Source organism: Heloderma suspectum, chromosome Z, assembly GCF_057233095.1.
Source record: "Heloderma suspectum isolate Gila_16-S chromosome Z, 16-S_ref, whole genome shotgun sequence".
Lineage (NCBI taxonomy): Eukaryota > Metazoa > Chordata > Lepidosauria > Squamata > Helodermatidae > Heloderma > Heloderma suspectum.
In genome coordinates, this window is record NC_139476.1 from 11,024,155 (window position 1) to 11,046,324 (window position 22,170).

At 46.8% G+C, this 22,170-nt stretch overlaps 1 protein-coding gene across 1 annotated transcript; it reads left to right on the forward strand.

Moving 5' to 3' along the window:
- The first annotated feature begins 11,568 nt into the window (after window positions 1–11,568).
- Window positions 11,569–21,713, forward strand: LOC146333675 (vomeronasal type-2 receptor 26-like). The gene is made up of 6 exons (XM_084825696.1): window positions 11,569–11,642; window positions 13,287–13,578; window positions 14,837–15,679; window positions 18,115–18,333; window positions 18,880–19,009; window positions 20,815–21,713. Exons 1-6 carry the CDS (start codon window positions 11,569–11,571, stop codon window positions 21,711–21,713), a joined length of 2,457 nt encoding a protein of 818 aa, XP_084681822.1.
- Window positions 21,714–22,170: the final 457 nt, after the last annotated feature.

Here is a 22,170-nt window from a genome sequence, read left to right on the forward strand (position 1 = left end):
CAGATCGCTGTGACCCATGCCCAGGTGATCAACACCCAAACAAGAACCAAGACTACTGTATCTCCAAAAATATCCACTTCCTTTCCTTTCAAGAGACTCTGGGGTTTGTTTTAGTTTCTCTAGCTCTTTTCCTCTCTCTGATCACATCTCTAATTCTGACAACATTCATTAAACACCGTGACACACCAATCATCAAAGCCAACAACCGAGACCTCACCTACATCCTCCTCATCTCCCTCCTTCTCTGCTTCTTCTGTTCCTTCCTGTTCATTGGCCAACCCATGAAGGTTACCTGTCTTCTCCGACAAAGTGCTTCTGGTATCATCTTCTCTGTTAGTGTTTCTTCCATTTTGGCAAAAACTGTCACAGTGGTTCTGGCCTTCATGGCCACTAAGGCAGGAAACATGGCAAGAAAACTGTTAGGAAGACAACTGACAAACTCCATTGTCCTGGCTTGTCCCCTCATCCAAACTGTGATCTGTGTGCTGTCTGGCTGGCGATGTCTCCCCCATTCCCAAACTTGGACTTCTATTCTTTGGATGGAGAGATCATAGTAGAATGTAATGAAGGCTCAGTCACCATGTTTTACATTGTCCTGGGTTACATGGGTTTCCTGTCCCTCATTAGCTTTGTGGTGGCTTCCCTAGCAAGGAAATTGCCTAACCGCTTTAATGAAGCCAAGTTTATCACCTTCAGCATGCTGGTGTTTTGCAGTGTTTGGATCTCCTTTGTGCCCACCTACCTGAGCACCAAGGGGAAGTCCATGGTGGCTGTGGAGATCTTCTCCATCTTGGCCTCTTGTGCTGGTCTCCTAGGTTGCATCTTTCTCCCCAAATGCTACATTATTGTTCTGCAGCCCAGTCTCAACAGCAGGGATCATTTAACAAGGAAAAAAGATTAAGGAATCTAAGACGTTGGAACATGCTCTGCTAATCAAACTTCTCATCAAGTATACTAATAAAATTATGCAGAAATTGAGGGGGGGTTATTTGGTTGTTAAACAACAGTGTCCTTTCTACAACTAGAAGTAGAATTAAAATGGTTGTCTGTATGGGACTCTATTCCCCATTAAAATCCCGCAATTGTTGAATTATTTTAAAACTGTGCTCATGCACTATCGAGAATTAGTATTATATATGGCACAGGGCACCTGCAACACAACATTGCATTATATGCTCAAGCCCCTAAGGGTTCAGGGTTCCTGTCACTGAGTCATATCCTCTGGGATTCCAGAGAATTCCACTGCAATCCTCAATTCTATTGTAAGATCATTGAACTCTGCACAAAGTTTTCTATTTTTCTCTTCTGATTTTCTGGGGCTATTGAAGATTTTCAGTTCCTCTCTTTGAATTTTTTTTTTTTGTGGGGAGGTAGTAAGAATATATTATGCTAAATCATGGGAAATGTCAGGCATCCCCAATATTGGACTGGGAATGTAAAATATAGGAGTATGCTGTCATGTCAAAACTGGATAATTAGGTTGAGAGAAGAGACATGTTATTAGTAGGGATGTCGGAGAATTTCTCCATGAATCTCTGGGAGGCCGAATGCCAATGCATTCGGCCCCCCAAAATTGGTGGGGAAATTCTCTGACACCCCCCCGCACCCCCTTGGGATGGGACTTACCTCGTGCAAATGTCCCTCGCGGCGGCGGGTCCCGGTGGCGGTTCGGCAGTGGTTTGGTGGCGGCAGTGGGAGAGGTGGCAGCGGCCGGTCTTCCGACCGGCTGCTGCCGCTGCCATTTCCAAGTAAAGTAAAAAAACAAAACAAAACACGTGATAGGCTATGTAAAGTTTTACGTAGCTTATCACGGCTAGATTTTCAAAGTCAGCCGTGATAGGCTACGTAAACTTTTACGTAGCCTATCACAGCTGACTTTGAAAATCTAGCCGTGATAGGCTACGTAAATCTTTACGTAGCCTATCACTTTTTTTTTTTAACTTTACTTTTTTCTTTCGCAGCCGAGGAGACGGGGCACTCCTCCCCGGCCAGAACTTTGGCGGGGGAGGGATGGGGCACTTCCCCCCCGGCCAGAATTTCAGCGGGGAGGGGCGGGGCGCCTCCCCACCCGCCAAGAATTTCAGGGGGAGAAACGGAGCGCCTCCCCCCACCCCCGAAAAAAGCTGCGGGACCAGGTAAGGGACTTTCGTCCATCCCTAGACTTATTAGGGAAAACAATGCAGTCCTTTATGTGTCTACTCAGATTTAAATCCCATTGGGTTCCATCTGGTTTACTCCCAGGGAGGTGGCTATAGGATGGCCGCTAAATTCTTATTCTTCAAGTGTGTAGTTAATATGTTGCAATCATTATGACTAGCATAAGACAAATAAAATACTTCAACAATCTTAAGTTTCCATGTGCATTATATTTTTGTTTTATTTTAATTGCCAGAAATGTATTTCTTATCTTTGCTTTCCTTGAATTCCCCCACCCCACCACAGTTCTGCATCTTTGACCTTGCTGTAGTGATTGGCCACTAGATGGCTGGGGGGTGGGGGGATAGAAGATAGAACCTGAAAGTAATGGTACCTCTTTTTCGCGACTTGCATTTTTACATTTTATTTTTGTAGAGAGGCTTTTAAGCAAAACCTGCCCAACAACAACTTGAATCCCCTACAGCTATTTAGAAATGGTTGATACAGATCCATCAGTGCTTGCTGGCTGGCCACAGCTGGTATGCAATGGCTGCAATAAATCGCTTACTGATGAGCTGGGTAATAAACCTGACCAAGGCTGGGAAAGGAGGGGGGGGGGCTCCCAGAGCTGGGGAGTTTATCAATTCCACATAGGGTTGTTGTGAGCATCTGTCTGGGGGCTTGAGCTTGGCGGGGCCCTGCCAGTCCCCGAACCCCTGTTCTTGCCTGACTCCGCACATGCCGAGTCGGGCAAGTGATGGGAAGCCTTCCCACCCTGCTGCAAAGAGCAACTGTGCCTCTCTGTGCCAGTGCTCAGCAGAGAGGGGCTCAGTTGCTCTGGGTGATGGGAGAGGGGAGCTCCCCAGGCTCCTGCGAACCAGCAGACAGCTTGCTTCCCAGCCGAGCCAGGTCCAGCAGCAGGCAGGGATCCTCCGAGCGGGTCATGGGGCGGACTCAGGTGAGTTTGCACAACCCTAATTCAACAGAAATGAGTCAGCGAGGCAGAGAGAAGTCCTTTTAGCAGTCCAGAGTCGAGTGCCAGGAATTTGAATTTGAAGAGTATAGGGTGGGATCCAGGGTCAGGGTCTAAGGCAAGGCTGATGAGGTCCGACATGTAGGCAGGACATTGTTCTCCAGCAGGATTGCCCCTGCCTGCTTCCTGCTTTTAACTGCAATGTCCTGGAGCAGCTGCTGGCAAAAGGTTTCTGGGAGCCTCTCCATCTGAAATGGACAGACTCGCCTCTGCTGTTCTTTCACATGAAGCCACCTTTGCTCTGCTGGGGTCAGCAGGATTTCGCCCTCTGAATCCAAAGGAGGGAGGGACTGCAGCAGGGCCTTGATGGTCAACAGGTGGCGACGGGGCTCAAACTGCTTCTGTGCTAGTCCCTTCTCCCAGGTTGGAACCTGCCATTCCCCTTCGTCCTCAGAGGAATCCGATGGAGGCATGACAAGATGAGGGATAGGCAAAATGGCATCTGTGGGCACCCATGCACCCTCAGACATCTTTCTTGGTACCCACCAAGGTGTCCAACCCCTCCCATTTTTAAAAATAAATAAATTACCAAGTGTGTTACTGGGAGCTGGGACTGCTTCAAAGCAAAGTGAGTGCCTCTAGCTTCTCGCATCTTCTTTTCCTATGAATGCTTCTGGGTCACACATGGAGCTCAGAGACTTCAGGAAATTAAGATGGCAGGTTGCTGCAGGCCGATGCTTTCATCTGCATCATGCCCATTTTGTGATGGTGCCTGTGAGGGAATTTTCCCGTTCATATGCACAAGTGCCTACGTGACAAGTAGACTTGAATCCTGCTGGGTCAGACTTCTATGCTGAGTCAGGCTTTTCAGTATTTTCCCATACTGTTGCTTTTGCCTTATCAGGGAATGTTATTGTGAAGGTGCCAAAGGGCGCTGGCTGTAAGCTTTCCTACTCATGCTCGCATTCAGCAGAGCTTAACCATCAGGTTGTTATAAATCAACCCTCTCCTCCTTGTTAAGTCATATTTACATGTGAGTATAAAAGATGTTTAAACTCAACATTAAAAAAAACTAAGATCGTGGCATCTGGCCCCATCACTTCCTGGCATATAGAAGGGGAAGAAATGGAAGCAGTGACAGATTTTATTTTCTTGGGCTCCAAGATCACCGCAGACGGTGACTGTAGCCATGAAATTAAAAGACGCTTGCTCCTTGGGAGGAAAGCTACGGCAAACCTAGACAGCATAGTAAGAAGCAGAGACATCACCTTGCCGACAAAGGTCTGTATAATCAAAGCTATGGTTTTCCCAGTAGCAACGTATGGCTGTGAGAGCTGGACTATAAGGAAGGCTGAGCGCCCAAGAATTGATGCTTTCAAACTGTGGTGCTGGAGAAGACTCTTATGAGTCCCCTGGACTGCAAGGAGGTCAGATCAGTCAATCCTAAAGGAAATCAACCCTGAGTGCTCACTGGAAGGACAGATAATGAAGCTGAAGCTCAAATATTTTGGCCACCTAATGTGAAGAGAAAACTCCCTGGAAAAGACCCTGATGCTGGGAAAGATCAAAGGCAAAAGGAGAAGGGGACGGCAGAGGATGAGATGGCTAGATAGCCTCACCGATGCAATGGATATGAACTTCAGCACACTCCGGGAGAGAGCGCAGGACAGGAAGGTCTGGCGTGCTATGGTCCATGGGGTCACGAAGAGTCGGACACGACTGAATGACTGAACAACAAAAATAAAAGATGTTTATGCTTGTTGTTTGAGGTCCAGTCTAGTGCCATTCTGACTGTACCACACCTTGGTGTTCTGTGGGGGTTGTGCAACAATAAACAGACATCCGCCTGAATCCCGTTTGCTTCTAAGAGAAAGCATTTTCTGTAACATGCCCAAGACAGTTTCTCAAATGGTCAAATGTGCCCATAGGCCCCAAAAGGTTATTTACTCCTGATATAGATTAACAAGCACATTGTAGTCTTCAGACTGACACTGCTTGCAGTAGTGGAATGACCTTTCTAGGAACAGAGGAAGCAGCCTTACAGTGAGATCTTGATCAAATGGCACAGCATTGGCTGTACTCGTTGGTAGCAACTCTTCAGGGCTTCGGTCCAGGGTTTTTCCTGTCCTACCTGGAGATCCTGGGGATTGAATGTGGGACCTTCTGCATGCAAAGCATGTTCTCTACAAGCAAGCTTCCAAAAAGAAAGTAAGATTCCAGTCCTCATGTTCTAAATAAAGGGCTGATTTAAATCAGGAAGCTGCCTTATGCTGAAGGTCCTTCCGGATGAGGCTTTTATCCTGCAATTGCCTTGATTCTTCATTCACAGAATTTGGAGAGGGTTTGTCCAGACATTGTCATCTTCCGTTTGTAGCCCTCCTGTGTTTTCCCACTGGTTCTTCCTTCTGTTCCCTTAATGCAGAAAATGTGTTAAGGAGAAAAAGATGGAATAGCTGCACAGTGCCTTCTCATTAGTAGTATTAGGAGCACCCTGAGTCAGAACGTGGTTCATCTAGAAAAGTACTGCCTAGATGTAGCAAAAATGTAACCTAAAAGCCATTGTATATGCCTTAAGCAGCACGTAGTATTGTAAGAGCTGCGCATGCCTGGAATGAGCAGACAGTAACCCTAAGATAAGGTAGCTAGGCAAACTGCTAGCAACCAATCAAAGTGACACGCTAGCTAAGGAATGATAAAACTGTAGCGCGGGGGTCGCCCAGGGTCGACTCTGCTTTTGAGCGTGAGCTCCTCTGTCGAACTGTTTGCAAACAATAAAATCGAGTTGGACCCAGCCTGAAGTTGAATCTCCTCTTTGGGGCAAATTGGACTAGCCTCCAGGGGGCGACACTAGCATTTTGTGCAACATAGATGAACAGAAGGTCTCCTGGGTTTTAGAAAAGGGTTTTTCCAGACCTACCTGGAGATGCTGTTGAATGAACTTGGGACCTTTTGCATGTAATCAACATCTTCTCCTACTGATCCACTCCCTTCCTTAAGTCACCTTTAAGCTGCCTTTCCATTTTGGACAAATCTAACCAGTTCCACTACATTCCCTTCTGATTTATGGCCTGTGTTAATGGCATTTGAGGTGGGGTTTTCTGAACCAAACAAAGGAATCTGCATATGTCTGTATGTGTGTGTCTTTAGTGGCTTTTTGCCAAGGGGCTGGCAAAGGCTAGTGTGGAATCCAAGGTCCAGCCCTAGATGGACTATTGGAAGGAGTGTGAAAACACAAAAGGGTTACAAATGGAAAATGAAAACAACATCTGGACACCCTGTAAAATTCTGTGTTTGAGGCAGGGCGATTGCAGGCTAAAAGCTTCATATAGAAGTACCCTGAGTTGTACATTTTTAAAGTGGTGCATGTTAAAAAGTATACACTTTTCCCACATTAAAGCATGAAAATGGGAATATTTAAAAGTGTGCATTTTTTTAAGTGCAACTTGAAGTTGTGCATTTTTAAAGTTGTGCATTTCTGACTGTGTGCATTTTTAAAAGGCAGAATTTCCCCACATTAAAACATGAACAGGGGAATATCAAAAAGTGTGAGTTTTTAAAACTGCATTTTAAAAAAATGCACAGCATTAAAATGCACAACTTGGAGGAAGAAGTCCTATGGGGATCCAGTGCAGGGTGGGCCTAGCACGGTGGGGATCTTCTCCACCAGACTCCAGCCACCTTGCATTTCAGCTGTCTAGCTGTGGAACTGCAGAGCAGGAGATGGGGAGAGGAGGCCCAACAACGCATAGCAAGTGTCGTGCCAACACTTCCACACTCCTCTCCCCTCCCCACCCCTGGGAACACCCCCTTTTGCCCCACTCTGTGCTGCTTTTCTGAGTGTGGAGCCCGGGGCTGAACCACGCTGCCTACGAGGCAGCAAGGGAGGGGGCAGGGAGATGGGTTTCCAGGAACTGACCTCTAGGGATGTCAGAGAATTCCGCCACAGACTCCAGTGAGGCTGGATTCCCTAGAATCCGGCCCTCCAGAATCCGTGGCAGAACGGCCTCCCCCCCGCCACCCCACGGAACCCCCCCAGGACAGAGCTTACCTGGCAGCAGCGTGGCAGATGCGGTGACGGATGTGGTGGATGTGGTGGCGGATGCGGCGGCGGCCGCTCTGGCTGGTCTCCTGGCTACTGCCAGGTTGCTGCGGCCGCCATTTGCATGGCTGCCTTTTGCCGTGATAGGCTACATAAATACTTACGTAGCCTATCACGGCTTGACAGCCACGCAAATGGTGGCCGGCGTAGCAGAGCCAGCTGGGGAGGATTCCGGACGGAGCGACGGAGTGCCTCCCCCCCCCCCCGCGACGCCCCGGAACGGATTGGTGAGTGGGATTTGTACATCCCTACTGACCTCAGAGCGTAGTCTCTGTGGTTGGTTCCCTAAAACTGAACCATGGATCCTATGTCCATCTAGCCACTGTCTAACAGCCATAGGATTGTGCCCTAAATTGTGCATGTCTAAAGCTCTGCATTTTTAAAAGTGTGCATTTTGTGGATGTGAATGCATTGCAAATTTGGGTATTTGTGAACATTTTCTGGGAGCATGTGCTCCCATTTGCAATTGTGTTCCAGGTTACAAATGCAGCATTTGCAAACTGAAACAAAATTTGTGTACTTCCCTAGTCCAGAGTTCCGTTACTGTGAAGGAAAAAAATGAGGCTAAATTGTGATCATGTCTGAGGTTAAACTAGTTCATGCTTGAGGATATTTGTGTCTCGATTCCTTAACCGTGTACCAATTCCATACCAATTATTCAAACCTTGTGAGTTTTGCTGGAGCCAATCACAAACAGTATTTGAGGCAGAACAAGTAACATTCTGGACTTCAAATTTCCAGCCCCGGGCCTTGTCTAGAACAGAGAGAGTGTGCTGTTTGTGTAGTTAACCCAAGACCTAGATTCAGAGATGTGTGCTTCTCTATGCAACATGCTTGCTCAAGAACTATCTATCAGTCCCTTTAATTCCTTGTGCATAGGCAGAATAGAGGGGCAAAACCCTGTAATAATTAGGAATGTTGATCCCAGTAACAGAGGGAGCCAATGCTGCTGGTAGGCCTTAAATATATATATCAATAAATTTCTAGTTCACAACTATCCTACACATCTTCCTGAGATTTTCTCCTGAGAAGTATTGCATCTGAAAAAAATAATCAAGTCTATTTTTGAAAAAGAGTAGGGCTTACCTACCTTTATTTTATTAAGTGAGATAGCTGTCCTTTGACTGGTAGCTCCAGGTGCTGTCTGTATGGAAGCAAAATTTCTGCAAAATTTTGTAAGTCTACAAAATTATGCATGGTGTGGAGAATGTGGATAGGGAGACATTTTTCTCCCTCTCTCAAAATACTAGAACCCAGCAGGGTCATCCCATGAAGCTGCCTGGTGGGAGATTCAGGGCAGATAAAAGGAAGGGCTTCTTCACACAGCACATAGTTAAAACTACCGGAGGATGTAGTGATGGCCACTAATTTGGAAGGCTTTAAAAGGGGATTGGATAAATTCCTGGGAGAAAAAAACTATCAATGGCTACTAGTCTTGATGGCTCTGTGCTCCCTCTAGTACCAGAGGCAGTGAGCCTATGTACACCAGTTCCTGGGGAACATGGGTGAGAGGGCGCTGCTGTGCTCATGCCCTGCTTGTGGGTTCCTGGTCGAGAGCTGGTTGGCCACTGTGTGAACAGAATGCTGAACTAGATGGACCCTTGATCTGATCCAGCAGGGCTCTCCTTATGTTCTTACGTTCTTATGTTCTTACCATAGTCTCTGTTCACTGCACTGCATAGTCTCTGTTCATTTCCCTTGGTCTTTCAGCACAAACTCTTTCTCTGCAAAATGGGGAAGAATAAGACTCAGGACCGTACAGTGGCAATTGCCCAGCCTCACTGGCTCCTGCTTTCTCTGTCCACTTTCATTTGGGTTGGAGAGAATGACATTCACTGGTAGTCGAGGAAAAAAGAGAGTAGCCATGTGAGTTAAGCCACTATAAGCGTTCAGGAACAGGGCAAGCAAGCCTGGGCAGTAAAATCCCTTCTCCCCTTACCACAAGCATACAGACCAACTTCACATTTGTGAATGAAAAATGCAGGTGATAAAGTCTTAAAGAAAAGCCACCATGAGTCTGTTTCATACTACATTATCTTAGCTACTGACGTGTCTCAGTTCTCCTCCTATGTACCAACCAACCAAGGGTTGGTGCAAGGGTTGCAGAGCATTGTTTAATGGAGCAGTAGTCCAGAGCCTCTGTTCATCCAGACAATGCAGAATGACCCAAGAATGGTGCTATTGTTCATCAGGGTTCATCAAGGGTAGGTATGGACGGGCACATACCAAGGGTCCACACCCCAGCAGGGGCTCATTGACAAGAGCCCTGTGGAAATGTTCTCCTCTTCACCATTGCAAGTGACTTGTTCAACTGCCTCTCATTCTGGCCCAGGCAATGGTGGTGGTGAGAAAGACATGCAATAAATGCCTCTGCCCACTTGCTCCCTGGTTTTCTGCCTGTCAAGCAAGCTAGTGGTAGCTAGGGATGTCGGAGAAATCCTCCACGGACCCCAATGAGGCCGGATTCAATCCAGCCCCCCGAAGTCCGTGGAGGATTTGATCTCCTACCTCGTGAAGTCCTCATGGCCAGATCCTGCCTGCTGCCAGCTTCGAAGCCCCAGCAATATGGCCGCCATTGCCATATCGCTGGCTGGACTGACAGACTGCGGATGCAAATGGCATCTGCTATGCCATTTGCGTCCCTGCTCTTTGACATGATAGGCTATCTTTACATAGCCTATTGCATGAAAAAACAGGGACACAAATGGCGTATTTGTTCCTTCGTGCGATAGGCTACATAAAGATTTACATAACCTATCACGTCAAAGAGCAGGAGCGCAAATGGCATCCTCTACGCCAGACTCCATTTGCATCTGCAGTACGTCAGTCCAGTGGCGGCCGTATCACTGGGGCTTCAGAGCTGGCTGGCGGCTCTGCGGAGTCAATGCGGAGCGGAGCCGGCCGGTAAGGATTCTGGGGGGGAGGAATGGATTGCCTCCTGTCCTGGTGGACCCCCTCCGTGGATGGCAAGGTAAGGGATTCGTAAATCCCTAGTGGTAGCAATGATGAGGAAGAGGATGGGGAGCAATTGCGCCTGGTGATAATGATGGTGAGAAAGTAGGCTAACTGATGGAGAAGGCCCGTTGTGGGTGTCTTGCCTAGGGGCCCTCAAAATCCCATAGCTGGCACTGCTGTTCATCCCTGTATTATTATAATGGAGCCCCACTCTGCCATACTCAACTTCTCCTTTCTCCAACCATCCATATGAGCTAACGAACTTTAGCACAACATTGGACTCCACCTTTGAGTTAGGTGCTCAGCTCCACATAGTCCCAAGGCCATAACTTGACAACTAAATTCAAATCTCTGAGACTATCTACCCCATGGACATACGAAGAGTGATGCTAACAAGGGCTGGATGTACCCAATCTCATCTGATCTCTGAAGCTAAGCAGGGTCAGCCCTAGTTAGTTCTTGGATGGGAGACCGCCTGGGTATCAGGCTTCCTGCACTGAGCAGGGGCTTGGACCCGATGGTCTTGTAGGCCCCTTCCACCTCTATGATTCTATGTTTTTTCCCCCCAAGGTGAAGGGAGGCCATCACTACAGGGCTCTGATAATTTCCCTACCTGGAATTCTCAGAATGATAGTAATTATTCTGGAATCCCCTGTGGATTTCCATCCACCAGATCAATAACAAAGGCATTCAGAGCCAGACATGCTTAATATAAACAGTCCCTGAGCCCTTCCAGGTAGGGCTCGGGTGGAGTCTGACCATTTGGCATCTGGTCATTTCTTGCTCAGATCTAATTCCCCTGCTGGAGTCTGTGTAGCAGGCTCTCGTCCGGGTTCTCTTTGGTCGTTGACCAAGCCAAGGAGGAGCGCCGATGATGATTTGGTGGCTGCTGCTGCTGCTTTGGATCCTGGTTCCAACCACTCAGAGGATGCTGAGGACCACATGCCTCTTGACCAGCCCTTTCCAAATTGAGGAAGACTATTACAGGCCAGGAGACCTCATTGTAGGTGGGAATTTGCCACTTGACAAGGCATATTTCATACCAATGGCAGAGTTTAGGGAAGGCCCGTGGTTGAAATCGGTTACTTATTTGTAAGTTTACACAGGACGGATCTGGTATAGAAGTTTACCTGCTTTGCTTTAAGATTAGGGCAATCCTTCCAGGGGTATGCATTAGTGATGTTGCTGATGTTTGCAATTTCCTGGCTTGCTGAAAAAGGGGCTTCCGGACAGACAGCACCTAGTGCTCTTGATCCAAAGGTATTATACCGCTATTCCACCTTTTCTTCCTTAACTTATTTCTTTTTCTGGTAGAATAAAAAGATGGAAGAGGTGGTGGGAAAATATGGGAGGGCTACAAATCTGAAATTACAGTGCCCCCCTGCAAAATTCTGTGAACGGGGCAATGTTATTGCACAAGAAACGCCTCCTCCGTAAGCGCCCAGAACCAAGCTCCACTGTTGCTTCGAATGCTGCGAGGTGAGATATGTGGAAAGGGGCATACATGTCTACGAGGCAGAGGACAGGAACTTGGAGGGGAGCTTGGGCAACTCGTCATCACAGAGGCTGCTAGGAGATGTCAGGCCTTGCCCTGCTTCCAACGATGTCATTGGGGAGTGATCTGCGTGCAACTGAGCTTGGCACAAATTATTTCCAGATTTGGGGGGCAAAGGCTTGCTTTGCACAGTCATCTTCTGAAACAAGCTTGGGGGAGGTGGGGGAGCTCAGGGGGGGTTGCCCTCATGAATCCACATCCTTGTTAATAGGGAGAACAGCGGTTCTGCCCCTGGAAGCTGTTTGGTGCAAAGAAGGTAAGCCGAGCTAACCAATACTTTGGTTGCATGTTAAGAATTTGGAAATGTGCCCCTTCCCACAGAAGCCCTAATCTGAGTGATTGCTAGCCTTGAATTCCCAGCTGTTGTTGGATTACAACCCCTATCATCCTTTTCCTAATGTGGCTGGGGATAATGGGAGCTGTAATCCAGCAACAATAAGGGACTTGAGGTTGGGAACTATGGAAAGCATTTCCAATTCGTGGTGATTCAGACATTCTGCAGCAATGGGGTGCGGGATGAGACTGTGCACTGTTAACAATAGCATGTAGGCTCTGAAGGCTCTCCAGGGTTTCAGGCAGGACTCTTTCCCAGCCCTACCAGGCAATGCTGGGTGTTAAACCTGGGACTGTCTACATGCAAAGCTGGGTCTCTACCATAGGGCTACAGCCCTTGACCACAATAATTCTGAATCACTTGGGCAAAATCTTGCTTCACTATGGAGAGATTTTGGAGATGTATCTAAGGCGGCTAGGTAAGGTTTGCTTGAGAAAGGATCAAATTCCTGGAAGACAGGACAATTTGTTAAGCATGATAGCTAAATATACTCCATGTTTATGGTCAGTCAACCACTGAACTGGAGTTTCTGGGGAGGGGAGGTAAGGGGTTTTGATTCTCCCCAGGGTCTCAGGTAGAAAGAGTTCTTAGCAAAGGCTGCTCCCCAAGTTAATTTCAATTCCAGATTATGGCAACTGAACCTGGGACCTTCTGCATGGAAAGACGGCGCTCTCTCAATGAGCTACAGCCCTGTTCATCATTAGTTCTGAATCACATGGGCAAAATCTTGCTTCCCTACAAAGAAAGTGTGGAGATATGGTGGTGACAAATTCCTGGTGGTCAAATCTATTGACAGTTATTAACCATGATGAGTAAAGAGAGATTCCATGGCTAGAGGCAGTCTATCACTGAACAGGAGTTGCAGAGAGGAGGGAAAGAAGGAAGGAGAGCTCTTGCCTTCTTCTTCTTGTGCGTCTCCCAGGAAGCATCTTGGCTGACCACAGTCAGAAGATCTTCACATCCTACAGCCATCTTCACAGACTGAAGATGGCTTTATTAAGAGGTGAACCTTTGGGGCAGGGGTTTGTCGTTTTGTTATTTTGTGCAGTTCCATGTGCATTGATGGTGCTATATAAATAACAACGGCAACGACAACAGCAACAACAACAATAAGGTTTTGTCTTTGTTCAAAGAGGGTTGAACCAGATGACCTTCATGACGCTCCCCTTTTGGGCAATCCTGTTGGGAGTCCAACCCCATCCTTCCCCAAACACCAGTATCACTCTCGTTGCAGGAGGATACTCAAGAACTACCAGCAGTTCCTGGCTTTGGCCTTCACCGTCAACGAGCTCAACAAGGATCCAAATCTGGTAGCCAATGTTACCTTCGGCTTCCGCATTAGTGACCACAGTAACATTGCAAGAAGGGTCTCCATGAACACTCTGTCTCTGCTGTCCACACGGGGGCAAACGGTCCCAAACTACAAATGTGACAGGCAGGATAAACTGCTCTCCATTATTGCATATCTCGACTCCAGATCCTCAAGGCAGATAGCATCATTAATGGGTGTCCTGAAGATCCCACAGGTAAGGGGATTCAACTTGTTTTCCTTATGTAGTTTTCCCTGTGTAGTAGTTATTCATTGTGTTGCCTCAGTTCTGGATGACAGAGGTAAATGGTGTTTGGCTAAACTGCCACACGATAACCTTGGTGGTAGCCAGGAATCTCAGAACAATATTACATGACTAATCCTAGCTGAGACTGTGTCTGTTATATAAATAAAAGTTTTGGATTAGGGAAAGGATCACAATGAGGAGTCTTGTGACACCCTAAACATTCACAGGTTAGTCTTGGTTTTTATGGCTGTTTTCATATATCTTAACTATGTTATTTATTTTATTTTATTTTATTTGCTTTATTTTTATATTTAACCTTTTTATTTTATCTTTATTTTATTTATTTCCTTTCTATACCACTCAATAGCTGAAGCCGTCTGGGCAGTTCACAAAAATTAAAACCACCCAGAGAGCTTGTGTTGTTTGTTGTTTTGTATTGTGTTTATTCTTTTAATTGTTTGTACGCTGTCCAGAGAACAGTTGTTGTTGGGTGGATTTAAAGGATAATACATAAATAAAATAACAGGACCCCACAAGTTTATCTTGTTGTTCATGCTGCAATGCTGACAGAGCCACTCCCCTCGGTGCCGGAGGAAGCCCCCAGTCCTACAGTATCAAACCTGTCAGTGTTCTATATATTGGGGCACATTTCCAAACAAAATAGCTTTGGTTTCAGCTATGTGCCTTCAGATATAAACAGAAGGTGTTAGGAGTGAGGGCACTTCGGGGGTGTCTGATTAAACCCCCACTTCGTGTCAGATTTTGCATTCCGTGTGTCTGTGCACGTTCATACAAGAAACGGGAATGGTTTCAGCCATGTACCTGACGAGGTAGTTCAGGAGTGGGGAGGTGCCCTAAATCCCCAAAGTTGATTGCAAAAAGTCACATTTCTTGAAAATACACACAAAAGACTATTCATTGCAATGGTTAGAAATTGTGTGTCAAGGTTACCTCCTTGGCAGTCCTGACTTTTGGGATGACATCCACGCTGTGAGGAGACTTGAAAACATAAAAGAGCTTCCTTCAGCTTACATTTGGAAATCCATTTTTTCCTAAATTAACGTATTCCTTCAGGATAACACTTCATGCATCTGACGGAGTGGGTTTTAGGAGTCCATGGAAGCTTATGCCATACCAAATGTGTTAGCCTTTTAAGTGCCACACACTCTTCATTGATTTTGCTGCAACAGATTAACACATGCCTACCCTTGGACATTCTTTCCTTCAGCTCGGTTATGGCTTCTTTGAACATATTCAGAAGGAGAAAACAGTATTTCCTTCTTTCTACCGAATTGATCCCAATGAAATTCCTCAGTATGTGGGCTTAGTCCAGCTGCTCCTGCATTTCCAATGGAACTGGATTGGACTTTTTGCCCCTGAGAGTGACAACGGTGAAAATTTCATCCAGGTGCTGACACCAATCCTCAAGCAGAATGACATCTGCGTGGCCTTCACCAAACTGCTTATGCCACCTACCTTGATGAGTCTGCTGAAAGGAGGAATTAGCTCTATTCCTAGTTCTTGGTTTGAGCCCCAAATAATGATTATCTATGGATACTCCAGTGTTATAGAAGATTTCACAAGGTTATTAGCTGCTCATGAAAAAACAAACAAGACTCCATTTAAGAAGGTTTGGATTCTAACATCCCATTGGGATATTGCTGCGACAGGATCTCACTCCAGCCGGCAGCATCTAAAACCTTTGCATGGTGCTTTGCACTTCAGAGTCCACACAAAGGATGTGCCAGAATTCAAGCACTTTCTTCAGGCCTTAGATCCATTTCAACCGCAAGGAGACGTCTTTCTCCGTGACTGGTGGGAAAAGGCATTTGGCTGTCAGATTCTTGAATTAGGGCAAACCTCTAAATGGGGAGAGAGAAACTGTACTGGGAAGGAGAAGCTAGAGGACCTGCCTTTCTCCAAGTTTGAAATGAGCATGACCAGTAAAATGTACAGCATCTACAATGCCGTCTATTTTGTGGCACACGCATTACATGCTGTGTACATATTGGGATCCAAACATGCACTGGTGGGGGAAGAGAAGAAGCTTCTGAACATCCAGCCATGGCAGGTAATGCTCTCCTTAAGATGTGGAAATCGTAGAAAAAGTGCCTGGTCGGGTGTTTGAAGTTCAGATCCTGGAAGTAAAAGTACATTTGGTAGAAGGACTATCAGTCCATTATAAATCTCCATTGCCCATGGATATTCTTTCATGGCCATCCTTAAGAGCATGACAAAGTGAGTAGGGAATAGACGAGACTTATAGGTACTCTATAATAATTCTGCATTTACGTACGACTGTGGATATTAAGCAAGGGCATCAATCATGCCAGTGCTGGAATTTGGCTGAATCTTAAATTTACCCCCACGTTGACTGGATAAATGCATGTTCCAAGCATGACCAAGAGGTTAAATTTCTCGATGCCCTAAACAACTGTGCTTAGAATCAACATGGCTTCTTCTGCAGAAGTAAGTCTCGCTGACCTTCGAGGTTCTTTGAGAGCGTCAAGAAGAAGAAGAAAAAGGAGGAGGGAGGAGGACAGTGATCTGGTAGACATTGTTTAACTGGACTTCCAAAAGGCTTTTGAAGAAGTCCTTCAAAAAAGATGGCTATATGCTACCTCCATTTTCAGAGGCAGCATGCCTATGTACACCAGTTGCTGGGGAATGTGGGTGGGAGGGTGCTCTTGCACTCATGTCTTGCTTGTGGGTGTCCTGTGGGCAGCTGGCTGGCCATTGTGTGTAACAGAATACTAGACTATATGGACTTTCGGTCTGATCCAGTATAGATCACCTTCCGTAAAGTCAAGGGCCTCAGCTCTTTATGCATATAATATGAATGAATTGCCTGGTCATTCGTAAGTGTCCAAAGGAGGTGAAAACAAAAGACACTGTAATTACCAAAGGGATCTGAGGCCAGTGCTGATACTAGACTGAATACTCAATAAACACACCCTGAATATCCATTTAAATGCACTTTGAACCCCATGACTTTTATGGATCAAGGAGGGTTTGATGTACCCTTCCCTAATGACATGAGCACACTTTGCCTGGAGAAACAAGCAGCAGGAAGACCCCCCCACCCCCGCCCTTGCCAGCGAGCTGCAGGTCCTCTTTGCTGGTATGATCCCAGTCCCTCCTGCCCACACCCAAATATGTGAGAGTGTACTGTAGCAAATACACAACAGCCAACACCTCATACCCACCCATTAGTGTCCAATGGGTGTCAAGCTCCTGGCCAACTCGAGCTCAGGGGAGACTTCTTTGTCAAAGGGGGAGTATTTGGATTCCACAGCAAGTCCCACTCTCACAGAAGATGTGGGGACAGCCTGAGGAGTCCCACCGCAGGGGTGCCTCACCAAAGGTGCCAAAGAACCCCTTCAACCTCACTGTAAGCTCTGCCTTGGTTCACAACTCTCCTTCCTTGTCCCGTGGCTCTCCAGAACACCTGTGGGTGAGTTAGAGTCACTGTCAGAGTGTCCACCTGGTTGAGAGAAGACCTTTTCACCCTGGGTCTACTCAGGGGCAAGGATGTCCTTGGGGGGAGAGAAAAGTCCCAGCTCGAGACAAGGAGGAGGCAGACCCATCTAAAGCCACTAAAGATAAAACCAGGAAGAGAGATGGCTGACTGCCTGTGGATAACCCCTCAATCTCCTCTGAGAACTTTGCTGGATTGACAGCTAATGGATGGTAAGGAAGCCTACCTAGGCATTACACTGAACAACAGAGAACAGGGACGTTCCTGATTTTACGTGATAGGCTAGTGGCTACACAAATATTTGTGTAGCCTATCGCGTTAATGAAAAGCATGGCTGCAAATGCCATCCAGGAGGCCATTTGCGGCCGTAAAGGCCTTCTTTTAATGTAAATGCAGCCATTTATGGCTGCAGTTACCTTAACCGAAGGCCTTTACAGCCGCAAATGGCGTCCCGGACGCCATTTGCGGCCGCAGTCCATCCCCTTCAGCCAGGGATACGGCATGGTGGCTGTATCGCTGGCAATCTGGAGCTGGAGGATCTGGCCAAAGAGGATTCCATGCAGAGGTGGGGGTAAGTCTTCCATTCTGCCATGGACTCCGGGGGGCCAGATTCTGAAGAATCCAGCCTCATTGGAGTCTGTGGTAGAATTCTCGACCATCCCTAGTTCCCTTCCTGCCGCTGCCACCAAGAGCAACTGCTTCCCTCTCTGCCGAGCACCAGCAGACAGGGACATGTTGCTCTCGGCAGCGGCGGCAAGATGGGAACTAAGACGGAAGTACCAATGGCACTTCCCTCTCTGCTCCCATCCTGCCACCGCTGCCACCAAGAGCAACACTTGGGCAAGGAGCAGGGGCTGCCAGGCTTGCCTGGCTCAGCGTGCGCCCAGTCAGGCAAGAGCAGGGGGTCGCGGACTGGCGTCCGGCGGGCCAAACAGGCAGGAATCCGCCAAGCTCAAGCCCACAAACAGACTCTTGCGACATCCCTAACAACTAGTTGTGCCATTTTCTAAGCATCTCTTTCATTTCAGATTCTTGCCCCTTTGAGGAAAGTCCGGTTTAATAACAGTGCTGGAGATGAAGTATCTTTCACTGAAAATGGTGAGATATCGTCTGCTTATGATATTGTGAACTGGATCTCCTTCCCAAATCAGTCTTTTGCCCCTGCACACGTTGGACGGGTGGATCCAGATGCTCCCCCAGGTGAAGACTTCACCATTAACGCAGATGTGATTGTGTGGGCTACAGAGGTGGGTTTGAAGTGAATGTTCTAAGCTCATGGGAGCATGAGAGTATGCTGCATTTCTATCCCTTGAAAATATAAGGTGTCTTTCTAGAAGAGACCTATGGTGTATCAAGTCCAGAAAGGGGCCATTGCCCAGTGGTATTGTACATACTTTGTATATAAGGCCCCAGGTTCAATTTCCAGCATTTCCAGGTAGGGCTGGGGAAGAAAACCCAGCCTGAAACCCTAGGTCTGCTAGTCAGTGTAGACAGTTCTGATGTCACTGGGCCAAAAGTCTGACTTGGTATAGCACAGCTTCTCGTGTCCGTATTTATTCAGCACCTTTATTCAGCACCAAGAGGACTGGAATCTTCTTTTACCTTTATGGGAAGGGCCTTGGCTCAGTGTCAGGGCATGTTCTTTGCACGCATAAGGTCCCAGGTTCATTTCCTGGTATCTCCACTTGTAGCTGGGGAAAAACTCCTGCTGAAGATCCTAATTGTTAATGGGAAAAACCATTGTGTAACTCCAGGTCCTTGAAAAACTCAACTATTCCTCTCTTCCTCTTTAGACGATTCCTCCTGTGGCCAGGTGTGCAGAGAGGTGCTTTCCAGGGCACTGGAAAAAAGTTCCAGAAGGGAAGCCGGTTTGCTGCTACGAATGCCTCCATTGTCCGGAAGGGACCTTTTCTAACCAGACAGGTAGCCAAAACTTTGAAAGCAATATTACAGTGCAGGACAGACTGGGACAATTGTGGGATAGGGAGAGGCTCAGATCATCCATGTGGTTTAGAATCTGCAATTTTCTGTAGGAATGTAAACAGATTTTAGTTAGTGTGCCTCTCTGTTTCTACTTCTTTCCAAAGTATTCATAGTTCCCTGAAGGAATCCTTGACCAAATGATGATGATGACGATGACGACGACAACAACATTAATACCCAAGGGCAGCACAACACATTTTGCTTCATCCCCGCCCCCAAAATGCACTGGCAAGTCTAGGGGATACCTGTAACCACCCAGTTTCCAAGGATCACTGTCTGAGCTCCTTCCACTCACCCTCAGGCACACACAACTAGGCATGGCAGAGAATTCCCCCAAAATCCATGGCAGAACAAACCCCCCCCGCCCCCCACCCTGTGAAATGGGCCCAGAATGGAGCACCTATCTACTGCCACCCATGCTGACTTGCGAATGGCGGCTGCATCTGCATCCTTGAGGAAACCGTGATAGGCTACATAAGTATTTACGTAGCCTATCATGGCTTAACTAAGGGAATGCAAATGATGGCAGCGGCTACGGCGGCCGCCATTTGCATTCCCTTTGTTTTTGCTGTTTTAGCCTACATAAATATTTACATAGGCTATTACGGCAAAAAAAAAAGGGAACGCAAATGGTAGCCATTACGCCATTTGTGTTCCTTTTTTTTTTGCCGTAATAGCCTACATAAATATTTATGTAGGCTAAAACGGCAAAAAAAAAAAAAGGGAACGCAAATGGCAGCTGCCGTAGCCGCTGCCATTTGAGTCCGCTGTGGGGGTTTTTGGTTTTTTTTGCCATGATAGGCTACATAAATATTTACATAGCCTATCACAGCAAAATACAGGGACGCAAATGGAGGCAGCTATGGCAGCCGCTATTTGTGTCCCTGCAGGCTGCCCAGTGGCCGGATGTCCGGCCGCCAGCGGCCCTGGCCGGCAGCTCTGCAGAATCTCCAGAGCCAGCCAGAGAGAATTTCGGGGGGAGGGATGGAGCGCCTCCCCCCACCTGTGGAACCCGGCAGAGCCTGGTAAGCGGGGTTTCGTACACCCCTACACACAGCTGCACTATTGCTGAGGACTATACTCCAGCTACGCTATTCACACACACTGATCTGAAGTCTAAACAGGTGCTTCTTCTATTGACAATGTGGTTAGTGTCCCACTAGGAAGGGGAAGATTCATGTTTACATCTATGTTCTGCCTGGAAGGTCACTGGGAGACCCCAGGCCAGTCACTACATCTCAGCTACCTCGTAGGGTTGTTGTGAATATAAAAAGGGGGGGGCATCATGGTTGGCCACTGTGTGAATATATTGCTAGACAACATGAACCCTTGGACTGATCTAGGATGGCTCTTCTTAAGCTCTTGTCTGCTGGTGTTTCTCTCATATTCTCATTGGCTCCCCTTTCCAGGTATAATTTACTAAAAAAACCCAACAAACAAAAACCAGACACATGTTACCAGATATGGATTGATTTGATAGCAGACCTGATCTGGGCAGGTAGTCAATCTTGCTTGCAATGTTTGCGGCTTGATAGCCCGTCCCGCTCCCAGATGGCCTTTTTTTATTATTATTATTATAGTGTCTCCTGTAACCTGTCCCTGAACCTCTGTACCAATGCATGTTTTGAGGGTAGACTTCATATTCTGAAGACACGGATATAGAGTGATTTATTTGTTTGTTTGTTCAAACTTTGCAGATATCTGTTACATGTTTGAGATACTTCAATAGCTGTTGCTCTTTCCAGATGCAGTTCACTGTGCCTCATGCCCAGATGACCAATACCCAAACAAGAACCAAGACCAGTGTATCTCAAAGAAGATCCACTTCCTTTCCTATCAAGAGACATTTGGGTTCGTTTTAGCTTCTCTGGCTCTTTTCCTCTCTCTGATCACATCTCTAGTGCTGGCAATCTTCATTAAATACTGTGACACTCCGATCGTCAAAGCCAACAACCGGGATCTCACCTATGTCCTCCTCGTCTCCCTCCTGCTCTGCTTCCTCTGCTCCTTCCTCTTCATCGGCCGACCCACAAAGGTCACCTGTCTTCTCCGACAAGCTGCTTTTGGCATCACCTTCTCTGTTGCTGTTTCTTCCATTTTGGCCAAAACTGTCATGGTGGTTCTGGCCTTCATGGCCACCAAGCCAGGAAACATGGCCAGAAAACTCTTGGGGAAACAACTGACAAACTCCATTGTCTTGATCTGCCCCCTGATTCAAGTTATTATCTGTGCTGTGTGGTTAGTGACCGCTCCCCCATTCCCAAAATTGGACTTCCACTCCCTGGCTGGAGAGATCATAGTGCAATGCAACGAAGGTTCAGTCACCACGTTTTATATAGTCCTGGGTTACATGGGTTTCCTGGCCCTCATTAGCTTTATGGTGGCTTTCCTAGCAAGGAAGTTGCCTGACAGTTTTAACGAAGCCAAGTTTATTACCTTCAGCATGTTGGTGTTTTGCAGCGTTTGGATCTCCTTTGTGCCCACCTACCTGAGCAGCAAGGGGAAGTTCATGGTGGCGGTGGAGATCTTTTCCATTTTGGCCTCTGGTGCTGGTCTCCTGGCTTGCATCTTTCTCCCCAAATGCTACCTTATTCTGCTGAGGCCCGATCTCAATTGCAGAGATCATCTCATAAGGAAAAAATAATCTATGTATCTTGTGCTTTGGAGTGTTCCTCGGAAATGCTTTTGCCAGCCAATCAATCAGGATTCCCCTTTGAATTTATCAGTACAGGAGTTAACGTGATCCTATCTATTTTATCTCAAAATTAAAAATAGTCAGTCTATTCCATTATTACTGCATGATTTGTTTTTGCCCAGTGCTTTTACTTTATGCTAAACAGTTCTAACTATCCAGAGAGGGACATCTTGTGAACAGCTCTCAAGTGTGCATAGAAGGTCATGAGTGAAGGTCAGTTTATGTTAGGAGAAGTGCCTAAGTTATTGCTGTGTGTTGCATTATTGCTGTGTTTTATCTTATGATAGGCACATAAATATGCTGAATTAATACATAATGTGTCATTAAGGGTACATGGATTTTGCCAAATTTCTGTTTTTCTTACTGTTGCCTACCCTCTGAGGTTGTGAACTGCCCAGAGAGCTTC